The sequence below is a fragment of the Alexandromys fortis genome, unplaced genomic scaffold, assembly GCF_014885135.2.
Source record: "Alexandromys fortis isolate MF-2015 unplaced genomic scaffold, M_Fortis_MF-2015_v1.1 scaffold_58, whole genome shotgun sequence".
Taxonomy (NCBI): Eukaryota; Metazoa; Chordata; class Mammalia; order Rodentia; family Cricetidae; genus Alexandromys; species Alexandromys fortis.
The window spans coordinates 596,769-611,242 of NW_026067940.1; the positions used below are offsets into that span (position 1 = coordinate 596,769).

General features: G+C 39.3%; 1 protein-coding gene across 1 annotated transcript in view; it reads left to right on the plus strand.

The window, feature by feature from the left end:
• Positions 1-3,023: 3,023 nt before the first annotated feature.
• Positions 3,024-14,474, plus strand: part of Hpgd (15-hydroxyprostaglandin dehydrogenase) — a 26,818-nt gene continuing 15,367 nt past the window's right edge. The window contains exons 1-4 of the mRNA XM_050147825.1: positions 3,024-3,543; positions 3,756-3,879; positions 7,229-7,335; positions 12,983-13,079. Of these exons, the coding sequence (XP_050003782.1) occupies positions 3,451-3,543; positions 3,756-3,879; positions 7,229-7,335; positions 12,983-13,079 (421 nt within the window). The 5' untranslated portion in view covers positions 3,024-3,450. The remainder of the gene's footprint in view (positions 3,544-3,755; positions 3,880-7,228; positions 7,336-12,982; positions 13,080-14,474) is intronic.

The following is a 14,474-nucleotide window of genomic DNA, read 5'->3' on the forward strand; positions in this document are numbered from 1 at the left end:
AGACATGAATCATTTTTTAGTAGCAATTTACTATGATTGTAGAAATATGTAGCTCATGTAAATACAAGTTAAAAACACAATTCACACGATCCACAGGGAAGTGGATACACATTTATCAAAATCCACCGAAGAGGCAGGATATTTTTATGGGATAAAGAATGTTTGGGTATTTATTTTATTTTAAGTCTTTGGTTTTTTGAGACAGGGTTTCTCTGTAGCTTTGGAGACTGTCCTGAACTAGCTCTTGTAGACCAGACTGACCTCAAACTTTCAGAGATCCGTTTACCTCTGCTTCCCGAATGCTGGGATTAAAGTTGTGTACCACTGCCACCTGGCTAAGAATGTTTGGGCATTTTTATCTTTTAAACAAGGATACACAATGACCTTTAGATATTTTTAAATTAAAATGTACCTGTCTTATAAAATATATTAAAAATTTTAAATATCGTCCTAAAAATATTTTTTTCTTGCTCTTAGTATGTGAAGAAATCTTGGCACTCAGGAAAAGTTCTCCACCTTCTCTTAACTTAACTTCTGTTCCCCTCTGCCTTTCTTTATCTAGCGTGCACTGAGCACACACACACTGAGGCCAGATACTGAAAGACACCCAGAGAAAAAGACACAGCCTTCTGTAAGTAGAAAACTGGGTTTTCTAAGATAGGGATTTAATAGCTGGAGACAAAAACAGGTGAAGAAAATGGGAGGAGAAGGCTATTGCAGTGAGCAAGGCTTGCAGGGCAAGGTCTTGAGGGTGGAGACTGGAATATGTTGTAACTGATACAGCTTCCAGGAATGTAGTAAAGGCTACCAGATAAAACACACAGCATTGGCTCTATCGTATACAGTACCCTGGAGTTAAAGAATTCTAATCACAAGAATGGGGAAACAGGAGCCCATCCGTGTCGTTAGAACGTTTCCTAGTTTGGCATAGAAGCCAAATTGAAGAAATTTAAGGGCAGATGAATTCAGGAACCTAAGTGCGGTTGCTAAGATAAGGCTCAAATGAAGCAATTGCTAGTTGGAAAGTGGGAACTGCTGAGGAGGATTCACGGGCCCTGGGTCTGCAATCCTAGGTCTTCTGTATGCAAAAACAAAAACCAAGAAGGTCCCTGTTTTCCCCTATCTTGCATGTACGATTTATGAACAATCTAGAAGCAATTTGTTGAGATTAGTATTTATTGTGCTATTATTAGGTGCCAGGCCCTGTGGTAATGCTTCACATGCATTGCCTAATCCTTACTTAACAAATAAGGAATCTGAGGCACGACAGAAGGAGCACCACCCACACGGTCACCTTAAATCTCACCCTTAGACCCTCAGGTTCCTGGTTTTGCTCCCCGACACAGTCTTCATGTCTAAATCAACCCCATCCACTTCTTAAAAACTGATTTTCCTTCTAATCTCCCCAAATGCTATCCAAACCATGTTCTGTAATGATGCTCTTGGCTCTAAAACAGTCTCTCCCCGACTCAGCTACTTTCTTCTAAAATTTCAGCACTCGGTGTTGGACCTTTTAAATTTGCACACACTAGCTAGCATTGCCCTAGCACACTGAAAAGCTTTTGTCAAACTTTCCCCCCATGTTCATCAGAGCACTGGTCCATTAGACAGCACTTCTTTCTTTTTGGAAACCCTTTCTCCCTGTTGAATGTAGCAAGGATGTTCTTCAGACATCGTCACTCGTATGTCAGCAGCACTTTTGCCAGCTCTGGCTCGTCTTTCCTAAGGACAGGCCTGTTCCTTTTCTTTTCCTTTGTGCCATGTGTGCAATCAGCATTGGTTTTCTGTTATTTATTGTTAGTGTTGTTATTATTATTATTTGTCTATGATTTGTCCTTCAACATGAGCCCTCGTGTGCTCACTGGTGAGTTTCCTATGTGTCAATGCCTGGTCTCACATCGATGCAGATATGGGCAGTACTAACTGAACTTACTGGGTTACTTGGAAAATAAGAGGAGGGGTTGGTGGGCTATGAGGACCCATGTGGGCAGCAAATGGATTGAGGTGGTTGTGTTTCCTTGTGTGCATGCATGGAATTCTCAAGAATAAAGAAAAAAAATTAAATACAGTTCTTCCACTTCCCCTTCTCAGTACGATGCTGAAATATAAATATCTTTCTATACTCTTTTCTTAACTTTTTTCCCCCAAGATCTAGTTTCAAGGCAACTTTGAAACCAGTTGGCTCAACACCAACTCGAATTTACAGCAGCCGCCCCAAAGACTTCCCTGAGGAACCAGGAACATTCCCGAAGGTTTCCTTCTATAAGCAGGCAAAGTACACAAAGAATTCATTCTGCTGCTAATCTCGGGCTGCCCGGAGTGCTCAGATTTCTGTGTTTATGAAAATGAATGCCAATAAATTCAACTGGCAGAATGCACTGTGAAGCCTGCCGCTGTGAAAAGGAGAAAGAGAGAAGCTGAGTCCAGGGACAGGCATCCTGGCACACAGCCAGTGCTCCAGTTCCTTTCCGGCTGGGGGAACCTCCATTCTAGCTACTGAGCCTCACATGCTAGGACAGAGCAATGAGTAAGCTTCCATCAAATCCACAACTACCAGCCACGCCGTCAGTCCCTAGACATTACTGTGGACCATGCCACAAGACACACAATCGGCACCGATCTGAAACAGGAACACCGAGAAGATTCTTAAAACTCTAGCACTGGAATGTGATTCAGGTTTTTGGGGGGTCAGAGCAAAAGTAAACTCTCATGTCCAATATTTGTACAAAATAAAAGCAAACAGTGACCATCGTTCACTTCTACCCTACAACAGTATCCATTTATGAGATGAGAGGTTATGCAAAAACTTTAATCCTCTCTCTCTCTCTCTCTCTCTCTCTCTCTCTCGCTCTCTCGCTCTCTCGCTCTCTCGCTCTCTCGCTCTCTCGCTCTCTCGCTCTCTCGCTCTCGCTCGCTCTCGCTCGCTCTCGCTCTCTCTCGCTCTCTCTCGCTCTCGCTCTCCCTCTCCCTCTCCCTCTCGCTCTCTCTCAACATTGGTCCTAATTTTTTTTTGTTCGTTCCTTTTCTTGCTCAATATTTGTTGAGGGTGGGAGGAGCAATACAATTTCCCCAGCTGTTCCTCTGCTCTCCTATAGGATTAGCCTTTGAGTAGTCAAAGAAACTTTTTTAGAAACTTTTTCTTCCTTCCTTTCTGTGTTTCCTCTGTCAGCTAAACACCATCAAGCAACCAGAGACTTGACAGTCAATCCGGTAGGGGAATAGGCAACAGCTGAAAGCCTAGAAGGCAAAAATCACCTCGGGACGACCCGGAGCTCCAGGGCAGGTGACACATTGAAGGTTTCCTTGGCTCTGGTTTGATAGTTTCATCCCCGCCCACTGGCAAGAGAGCTATCCCAGCGCCGCTGCACAGGCGCGCGGAGGGGGACCATATAAGCGGTAGTGGAGCAGAGAAGCGGAGCTCGCCCACCACCCGCGGAGAAGCGATCCACCATGCACGTGAACGGCAAAGTGGCTCTGGTGACCGGTGCAGCGCAGGGCATAGGCAGGGCCTTCGCTGAGGCTCTGTTGCACCATGGCGCCAAGGTAAGGATTTCTCTATCCACCCGCACGCTGGAGCCCCGAGAGTGCAAAGCCCCAGGCTCGCTAGCAGACCTCCAAGCCGCTGGCAGAGAACCCGAACTTGGATGAGCGCTCGCTGAGGTCTAAGAAGGGAGCGTCTTGTTTATTCATCGCTTGAGCGTCTACGATTCGGTGACTGAACACAAGACCTGCTCCCTCTCTCTTCTTCTTCGTAGGTAGCGTTGGTGGACTGGAATCTCGAGGCAGGTGTAAAGTGTAAAGCTGCCCTGGATGAGCAGTTCGAACCTCAGAAGACGCTGTTCGTGCAGTGCGATGTGGCTGACCAGGAACAACTGAAAGGTAAGACATGGGAAATCAATCCATAGACTCGGGAGGGAACATGCCCTGAGCAAGCAGCGACCTGAAGACAGCCAGGTAAGAACCAACGAGGCTGAGCGCCAGCATCGCTCTCTTGGGAGAAGCTGCGACCTTCTAGCTCCAATGGATAGTTTGGACTGTTATGTTTCTTTCTGACAATCCAATAGCCATAAAAACGAAGGGAAGACAGGACTGCCTAAGAAATCCTTTTATTTTAGTTACTTGGCAGCGCATAATGTAATCAAATGTCTTTTGTGTATTCGAAGACAGTGCTGCTACAGTAATTACTCAGTGTGGGGACAGGCTGAGGAACTGTGGCAAGAGGTCTCAGAAAACTGGACGATACAGAGTCAATGACAAGCATTTGTGGCTTGCCTTTCTCTTAAACACTTCAGAGTACTAGTTCAAGGGTCAGGGTCACAGGCAAACCAAATGCTTTTAGCCAGATATTTTCTCCGCCCCCCTCCCACAAGATGGTTCTTAAAATAGTAACTGTGTGGTGTTAGAATTAAAGAAGAAAAAACCCTCACGCCTTTCCCCAATGTTTTCCTGTTTTTCTGTGATCTCTTAAAATAGACTTGTGAAGTATCAGGAAGAATACCGGCGTCAGCAATATACACTGGCTGTATAGAGGGCTCAAAGAATTTTCATAAAGAAAATTTCCCGGGGCAAAAAAAGAAATAGAAAAAAAAGTGTTTCACAAGGTGTTCTTCAAAGGAATGAAGGAAGTTGGTAGGCACATTTTTAATCCAGAAGTCAGTGAACTTCCACCAGGTTCACTCTAGACTTTCTATTAAAGGGATACTAAGGTCTTAGCTTTCTTAAAGCCTGTGAAGAAAATGGACTGATCTTTAGAAGACTGTGCATCTAAAGATAAGGGAAACGGGTTAAAGAGAATGTCATTAAAATATGAAAGTGGTGTTAGGCAATAGGTAACATGCATAAGTAGAGCAATTTATTAAGAGTATCATAGTAGAGCATGCTTTGCAAGAGGATAGTTTTATTGATAACATATTAATGGCATTTAGGCTTAAAGAAGACCCAGCACTCATACTGCTGGTATAGGGACTGGTACAGATAATTTGTACAGCTTCACACATGGCATTTAATGTCAGTTATTTTGCCAGTAGTTATAATAAGTACCATGACTATGAACCTATTCCTTAAGCATAAGTAGTTGTGAAGAAAACTCAGGCCCGGAAGGCTTGTCAGTCATCAGAAGTCCACCTTGTTTAAGACATACAGACCTGAAATGAAAGGGTGGCAGTGATCCTCACAACATCAGAACATAATGCTGCCCACGACTTTTAAAACTGTTTAGATATGCTGGGTAGTGGTGGCACATGATGCCTTTAATCCCAGCACTCGGGAGGCAGAGGCAGGCGGATCCACGTGAGTTCAAGGCCAATCTAGTCTACAAGAGCTAGTTCCAGGACAGGCTCCAAAGATACAGAGAAACCTTGTCTTGGGGGGGGGGGAGACTGTTTAGATACATTGTAAAATTACAGAGTTGAAAGGGTTCTTGGATACAATCTAGACATGTTATTGTACAAATTAACAGTTGGAAACAGCACAGAAAGTTAGATGAATTACAAAGGGTATCATAACATGTAAATGTCAGAGATGCAAAACTTTTAAGTCATGTGATCCAGGATCTCAGTGATTCATTAAAAAGCAGATGGCACAGGGCACTTTGGTAAAAGCAGAGCAATGGCAACTAGGGAGAAAGAAAAGTTAAAGAAGAATCAGACATGTGTGTTTGATAATTTCCCACAAAGTGGGGCTGTCTCCGAAGTGACGTGATCATGAAACCTAGTACAGAGGGGTGCAGGGCAGATTCATATTCCTTGACCTTTTCTTGAACCAATTTAGGGCTTAAGAAATGGTTTTAAAATTCCACTAAAACGTAAAAAGTTTTGTTTTATTGTTATTACTTCTGTTGTTTTTCAGTTTGGCCCAATGAGTATAAAATGATACCTATGCAGAAACTTTGACAATGTGCTTAGCGATCAACTTCATGTCCGTTGTCTCCCCCAAAATATGTGATGGTTGTCAATAACTCTAAAAACTTATTTTTGTCCAGATAAAATTTGGGATGATCTGCCTATTTAAAGAAATTAAATAGGCCTGGAAATGCATTTCTGCCACGTGAAAGAACAAAGACAAGACGGTTGTTGTCTACAGTCTGAAGGAATAGAAATAGAAAGAAAGTGACCATGGAACTCGTTAAATCTATAGACCTGTATAAAAAATCATGCTTTAAGAAGCATGAGTTTCCCAATACTAAAGGGGTAAAGCCAACTTTGAACTGGCTAAAGAGGGTTGACAAGACCTGGATATGAGGTTAGACAATGCAATGAGCAAGACTCAGGTCTTGTGATCTATGCAAAGTGTCCCTCCCAATGGAACACAGTTTTGTACAAAGCCATAATGAAAAGTAGCGATGCTAATGAGAGGGAAGACTGAAGCAGAAAACATGAAGGTAGCACTAACATGATGAAACCAACAGAACACAAAGTAGGCTTCTACTCACTAGGACGTCAAAGATTCCTCAAATATGGATTGAAATGCATGAGTACTCGAGTTAGTTTAATGCTTCGTATATACAATATAGCTTATTCAGAGGGGTTATTTGAGGGGCTAGGGGCATAGTTCCTATGGTAGATCACTTTTCCATAGTGTGTAGGCTCTAGATTTGACCCTTGCTGCAAACATATATAAAGAATGTGTATTTATCGTCTACACTAAGGACTTACGATTATGTCTTAAGGAGAGAAAGATACTAGCTGCCCAACCTGACCTCAAGAGAGCTCGTAGTTTGGGATATTCACTTCTCTAACATTTACTACATCAATTTATTGATTATAGAACATTAATATGAATCACCTAAGGATATGTTGAAGTCAGATTCTGATTTAGTAGCCATGCAATAACTCTATGTTTCTAATATTTGGGTAACTCTAGCTGACAAAATTGGTCGATAGACCACATTACTGAGAACCAGATCATGAGTGTAATTTTTTCAAAGTGGGCAAGTAGATTTAAACATCCAATCAAACCTAGTGGCGCCAGCCTGTCATTTCAGCTATGAAAGCTAATGCATGAGGGTTTCAATTTTAAGGACAATCTAGGTAATTTCGTGAGACCCTGACTCAAAATCAAAAGTCAAAAGATGATAGGGATATAATTTAGTGTCTAGGCTGTGAGGTCCTAAACTAACCTGTGCTACAACAATAAAATAGAGTAAAATCAATAAGATCCATGTCCTCTCATAGGAAGTTATGTAAAGACAGATATGGAAAATTAAAACATCCATCTCTTTTTTTATTAGATACTTTTAGAAAAGTCGTAGACCATTTTGGAAGATTGGATATTTTGGTCAACAATGCAGGAGTGAACAATGAGAAAAACTGGGAACAGACGCTGCAAATTAATTTGGTAAGCTTTATTGGGCTCATTTATTCACTGCAATTATCTAATACCTCTTATTTATACATAATAATAATGTTATTATTATATTCATAATAACAACACTTATGACCTTCTTTATAGAAAAGTATAAGTTAGCAAAATCGAACAAATAATATTTTCATAAATATGAAGCGATTTGATATTTGTTATTAAGGAAGCATTTTTTTAAATATTAGAGGCAAAAAAGTATATCTCATTAATGACCTGAAATGAATGAATAAGCAAAACTGAAATTTCAGTACATATAAAGTTTTATTAAGATATAACCCCGAAGTCATTGCCCTTTATTTCTGTGTCTAGTTTTTTGCAATAGTGGCAAATTGAATGTTGTGACAAAAACCTTATGGCTTGCAAAATGCTAAAAATATTTACGTCTGGTCCTTCACAAGTTGATATTGCTAAACCCTGACTCAAACTTAGTTATTTGAAAAACAAACCTTAAGTTCTGGAAATAGATCAGAAAACAAGGTTAAAGAGACAATTCAGCTTTCTCATTAGTAAGGCTTTCGGCATGTAATTCAGTAATTCAGGCTGTGTGCATGAATGTGGGAGTGTGTGTGTGTGTGTGTGTGTGTGTGTTTGAAATGCATGCTCTTGTTTGTGATATGAATATTTGAAGATGAGTTATATCTGAAGCAAATTATGGGTAAAATTTTAAAATGAGGTTTTCAATTGACCTGATGTTGTACAAGTGGGTAGATTATGACATTCTATCCTCAACATTTGAGGTTCAATAAAACCCAAAGCTTTCCCCGGCATTGCAAGAAAACAAGAGCAAAAACAAAACATAAAAAGTGTGTAGCTAAAACAAATGTCAGATGGATTTTATACAGGGCCACCATGCCCTGGCTCAAGTTATTACAAGTTTGCAAAGCAGCCAAATGTCAAGAACAGCACTGACTTCATGTATGAGAATATAGACGACTGTTTCATGAGTTTCTTTCTAGGGGATGATAAGCTTTAAAAGAGGAACTAGATGGGGCTGGAGAGATGGCTCGGCTGTTAAGAGCAGGTTGTTGTTTTGTGTTGTTTTCCTAAGGACAGTTCATATATATCAAACAGATATTAAACCATTGCCATGTACCTCCATCCCCAATGCATCGTCCTCAGAGATCCCACACAGCAAATTTTCCACCAATCTCATAAAAACTCTCTACTGGATAATTTTACCAGATGTATGTTTTTAGATGTATAATTCATGCCAGCACAAAGTAAGTTCTTTGAAGGCAGAAAGTTACTCTTTGTGTTCTTACTGAGACGTACCAAGAGTCTTGTGCAAATTATAACATAGTAGTGGTGCGTGCATCTCTGTTTTAGTATAGTCTTTGGTGACTTGCCACACCATCTCATGTGTCCTTGCACTTTCATTACTAACCATGATTACCCCCCTTCTTATCCTTTACCCTGCCGATCTCAGATCTCATCGGTCTTCCCACACAGGAAAAGTGTCGTTCTATTGTCCTGAACGCCATTTTTGAGCTTCTCCCTTTATCTGAAAACAATGGCAAGGTCATTCGCAACCCCTCAGAGCTCACCAGGAATACTTTAAATCGAATGAGTGATTGCAAAATCACAAATGATGAATCGGGCAATAGGTCAATGATAGGAAATAGATCCATGATAACAGATCAATAGAGAAGGAGGATACACTGAGGATGAGGTATATGGCAATAGGATAGTATCTGTTTAGCATGTATGAACTCTGAACTCAGTCCTGGGGGGGGGGGGAACAAAACAAAACAAAACAAAAACGTGCTCTTAACAGATGAAGCCTCTCTCCAGTCCCATATAGTTCCTGTTTTTAACCCTAGGAAGAAACTCATGAAACAACCCTGGATATTACACACAGGAAGTCAGTGCTGTACTTGACATTTGGCTACTTTACAAATTTGTAATAACTTTGGTAGGTAGGTATGTGGATTTGATGTGAACACTGGCAAAACAATACTAAAATGTGATTCTTTTAACATTTTGAAACTTTAATAAACATAAATAATTCATCTCCATTCAGATAAGAAATGCAATCTAATGTTCATATATAATTAACAGATATTGAATCTTTTAGTATATACAAATAAAAAGCAAAACATAAAGCTGTTGTCAATTTTCTTTCTAAAAATACTAGTTGACTACTGATTTTTCTCTGGGGAAAATGGGGTGCATATTTAGGATTAGTCAAACCTAAAGTTTAGTTCTGAATCTAACAATTTATGGACTCTTTCTTTATATCTCTGATCTTGAGTTGTGAAAGAAGCTAAACTTCCTACCTCTAAGGACATTTAAGCTTAAATAGAACACCATTTGTGTGAAGAATGAGCTCAGTGTTAAGACAGAGATTCAAAAAAGTATATTCCTCTCTAGGTATCAGAATATATATTTGTCCACGATCTCCATTTTATATGAAGTGGATTCTTCTGTCTTATTGTGCCTCTAATAAGGAGATGAATTGAGCAAATAGGCAGAAGTGTTACTGATTTAAAATAAATTTATTATGGAGTCATCAATGAGAGCTTAACAAAAAGACAAAAGCATGCTGTTTAAGTTAAGCCTACATAAAGGTCAGCCATAAGACAGACAAAAGACACAGTGGGGAGAGTAATATCAGAAAAAAAGAGTGAAAAATCCAAAAGTATTACACAAAGCATACAAGACCCTGTCCAGCATAAAAAAAAAAAAAGAAATAGATTTAAAAAGGAAAGTTACTCCTATCTGGGTCAGGACTCAGAAATTTGGGCAGATCCAAACAGAACCTCATAGTTCCTAGTAGGTGCTGTACTTGGGGTAAAAATTCTGGGAGGGAAAAATACATTGTCTCATTAACTAGTGAATTACCCCGGTAACCCCCTCTCTTTAGTCTACCTTAATAAAGCATTGTTAATGTGTTTCCTTTTCTTAGCTCCAAAGGATATTCAGGAAAATGAGATAACTATGTGGTGCCACTGATGCCTTGTAACAATGAATGTTCTAGTTGAAGTATATTAGGAAGAGTTTGCTAAATTATAAGTATCTCCATCTAAATAAGAGACATAATATTTAGCTGTAAAACAAGAAACCACTAAAATCTTAGATATGAAATGTGAAACAGTGAAGGAGATTTCAAAAAATTCATATTCTTTATTAATGTTCTTCAGGAACTGGTTTGAAGAAAATATCAAGGACTCTAAAAAGCAAAATCACATGATTTAGATGCCAAAATACTCGCATTACAATGTAGTGTAAGAACCATAACCTAGGGAATACTGCCGAGTGGGGGGAAATGAGATAAGGGAAATGGAGAAATGATAGATTGGGCATTTTAGTGGTGAAAAATACAGGTGTATCTCTCTCCCTGAGTGGGCATGTATGTACACCGTGTATGTGTGCTATAGAAATATGCAGTACCTGATAAGAAGGGAAACCAACAATTAGGATCTTATCACCTGTCTAGATGTCTTTGTTACTAGAGAATTATTCCCAGTAGAGAAGAACTGAAGAGTGGATGTTAGTTACAGAACACAGCAATTAGCAAAAAAAATTCTAACACTTGGAATAAGTTTGAATTACAATTTTAGTATTATATACAAAGTTGACTATTCACAACCAAAAGTATTGAATTGAACATGCTCATTTGATCATTTTTCAACAGTTAAAGAATTTCTCTTTTCTCATTTTGAAGTTAGAGAATTTTTTTCTTGAAGTCAAGAACAGAATTTTAACTACATTCACAATGTATCTTAAATAATACCACAGACCCAAATTATAGTCTGCTTCATTCTGAAATGTAATATAATTTTATTTAGATGCTTGATTCAATGATCTAATATATAAGATATATAAGCATTGCTCAAAACCATGAAATATTTCATTCTATGATTTTTTTGTAAAAGTTTATTGTGGGGGGTAGTGTGTGAAATCTGGAACAAGGAAAATATTGTTATAGAAAAAATGAAAATATCATTTGTATAAAACAATACATTAGTTAACACTTGAAGCTTCTTCCATCAATACTTTCACTTAAAGAGTTATTCAGTTCTTTAACTCAGATGGTTGAGAAAAATATCCCTGTCTGCAAAAAATACAAAAGTTAATCTTACTTTTTAGAACTTTAAAACTAGGAGCTGGAGAAATAGTTCAACAGATAGGAGCATTGACTGCTCTGGCAGAGGGTATTAGTTTGGTTCCCAGCACCCACAGGGTAACTCCAGTAACTTCAGTCCCAAAAATCTAATACTTTCCCTTCACCTTCAAAAACAGCAGAGCCACACAGGTGCACATCCATACTTGTAGACAGACATTCATACACAGAAAACAAAATAAATATATTTTAAAAATATTTTAAAATCAAAGCTTAAACTTTTGTACATTTCATATCTTGCATACTTTGGAAACACAGATGCAGAATGTCAACAAAACTTTAAATACCAGAATAAAAGCATACAGTGGTGTATATAAACTAGAACCTTAATCAGGCCTGCTGAAGAATTGGGCAGAAACTAACAGAATCTAACTTATTTCAGTCATGAATATAATTGTTTCCTTTTTATATAATCCAGTAAGGTTTTCTTTATTCGTTTAGAGGGCAATTGCGATAAATTATTTATGCTCTCACTTAACTGGAAAAAAATGCTTAAACGAATAGAATTTTGTCTTATTTTTGTTTCCTTGTTATTCTAGAAGTCCTACTAGGAAAAGGAGTTCCCATGAACACTTGCTAAGAAAGTTCTTCTTAAAATGGAAAGAAAGCAAACATGAATATATGAACTCTTTGCTGCAGACTCATGGCCTGTTGACCTTTTTCTATAAAGCATAGATAAAGTGAGAATTGAACTGTCCAAAGTGAATCTTCATTTTTGAAACGCTTAAGCTGAAACAGAGAAGAGTTTAGAGAAATAAGAGGAGAAACGTACTACCGGTTTTCTCTCAAGTTAATTTACAGAGTAGTAATTTCTTAAAGGCTAGCAGAAAAGTAGAAAGCGTTTCCCCCCGGAGGAGGTGAGCAGGGACACAGTAGACGATCAGAATGAAGCCATCAGCAGTGTGGAGTAACTAACGTTAAGCAGACAATATATCAAAAGACCGTGTCCAAGTAACAGAAAATACGCACTCAAACTAGAGCTAGAAAAGAGGTGTGTGATCTCCCCAAACTGAAGGGCTCGGAATTATCTGATAGTGTAGACCAGTGCTCCCATCATGGACTAGACACTTTCATCTCACCAACCTGCCGTCTTTCATTCAGATGTCATCTTTACGACGCTAGTGTGCTTTACAGTGACTGAACACTTACCAAGAAACATTAAGGGGATAATAGAGCCATTTCTTAAGAACAACCAGATCCCACTTTTCACCTCCACCTCCATTTTCCCATCCCCAGGTCTCACTTCCCGTAACTGGTAGGCTGCATGCCCAGAAGTAGATATGCCCAACTAAGTTTGGTGAAATTATGTAGAAATATGATAACCTACACTAATGTTAGGAAGGCAAAAAATGCAAATCAGGATCAATTAAAACTTCAAAGCGTGCAAAAACGCTCACTGATGATACTTGCAGATCTCCCTATGTACCTGAGTGAGCACTGTGTTTTGTATGCAAACATATGATGAAGGCTAATAGCTGTGACCACTTTTGCCATCTTTAGGTTTCTGTTATCGGTGGAACCTACCTTGGTTTGGATTACATGAGTAAGCAAAATGGAGGTGAAGGTGGCGTCATCATCAATATGTCTTCATTAGCAGGTAAGAACGATTCTTATTTAAACAGGAAAGTTTCCTTACCGGTAATGTGGACCACAAAAGTCAATCTGTGAAGTTTGTGAATCTCAAGACAAGATTGTATTGAATCAATCTTTGTTTGCACTCTTAATGATTTTTTAGATTTTTCTGCACACAATACAGAAAAATTGAACAATATATCTGCTACTTCTTTTCAAAGTTATCTTTACTGTGATGTTGCTTTAGTGCGTGTGTTTGTGTGTACTTATATGTTTTCAGTTATTGTTTTTCAAAGATTATTTTATTACTTCCAAATAGGAAAACATGTAAAAAAAAAACTTTTGACAAAATGAAAACTAGTAATGTGGTATAAGCAATTTCTCATTCCCTGTGAATTTAGTAAGAATGTGTAATTTAAAACTTGCCATTATCTCTACTAGTTGGTGTATGCTAAGCTGTTAAACAACATCCGAACACACCCTAGCTTCAAGGTATAAATTTTGACAGCATCCGTATATTATCAAGGGCAAGATTCTTAGTACTGGGTACCGATTCTATATACAGCAATTTGGCAAAAACCTGGCTGACAAAAGACCTTCTGCTGTATCACAGAGCTTCTAGACTTGCTCAGCAGTAGGCAGACTCCTTTCTGTCCAGTAAAAAGAAGGCAGGCATGTGGAGGTCTCATTACTGCTCTTCCACATCCACCCTGCCCAAGCCTTGGCAGACCTCACTGTGCTCAAAGTCCAGTGTAGAATTTGACCTCACGGTTCATCTAGCTACTTGAAATATCTGGAGAATATATTCCAAGTGTACATGAAAAGAAAATGTTTTCAGCGCACAGCTGTTCTTTTGCCACACTGAAGACTGAAGGGTTGAGGCTACACAAGCAATCCAAAACTGGCTTACATTCAGAATCACGTGGTCTAGTATCAGCTAGCTACTGTATTCTTCAATGATAGCTACAAATGTGTGGAACAACTCAGTTACATAACTATACTTTTAAAAACCCAGTCAGGAGTCCTCATTGTCCACTATGTTCAGCGAGACCGGTTTTAACCCAGGCTTTTTCAGACCCAGGCCAGCTGGCCTTGGTGAGTTCCCGATAGGACATCCCCATTGTCTCAGTGTGTGGGTGCACCCCTTGCGGTCCTGAGTTCCTTGTTCGTGCTCTCTCTCCTGGTGCTCCTGATTTGTACCTTGAGATTTCAGTCCGGTGCTCCAATGTGGGTCTCTGTCTCTGTCTCCTTTCATCGCCTGATGCCCAAGAACAATGGCAATGGGTTTTTGAACCTACTGCACGTATTGGTTTTGTGGGAGCCTAGGCAGTTTGGATGCTCACCTTACTAGACCTGGATGGAGGTGGGTGGTCCTTGGACTTCCCACAGGGCAGGGAACCCTGATTGCTCTTTGGGCAGA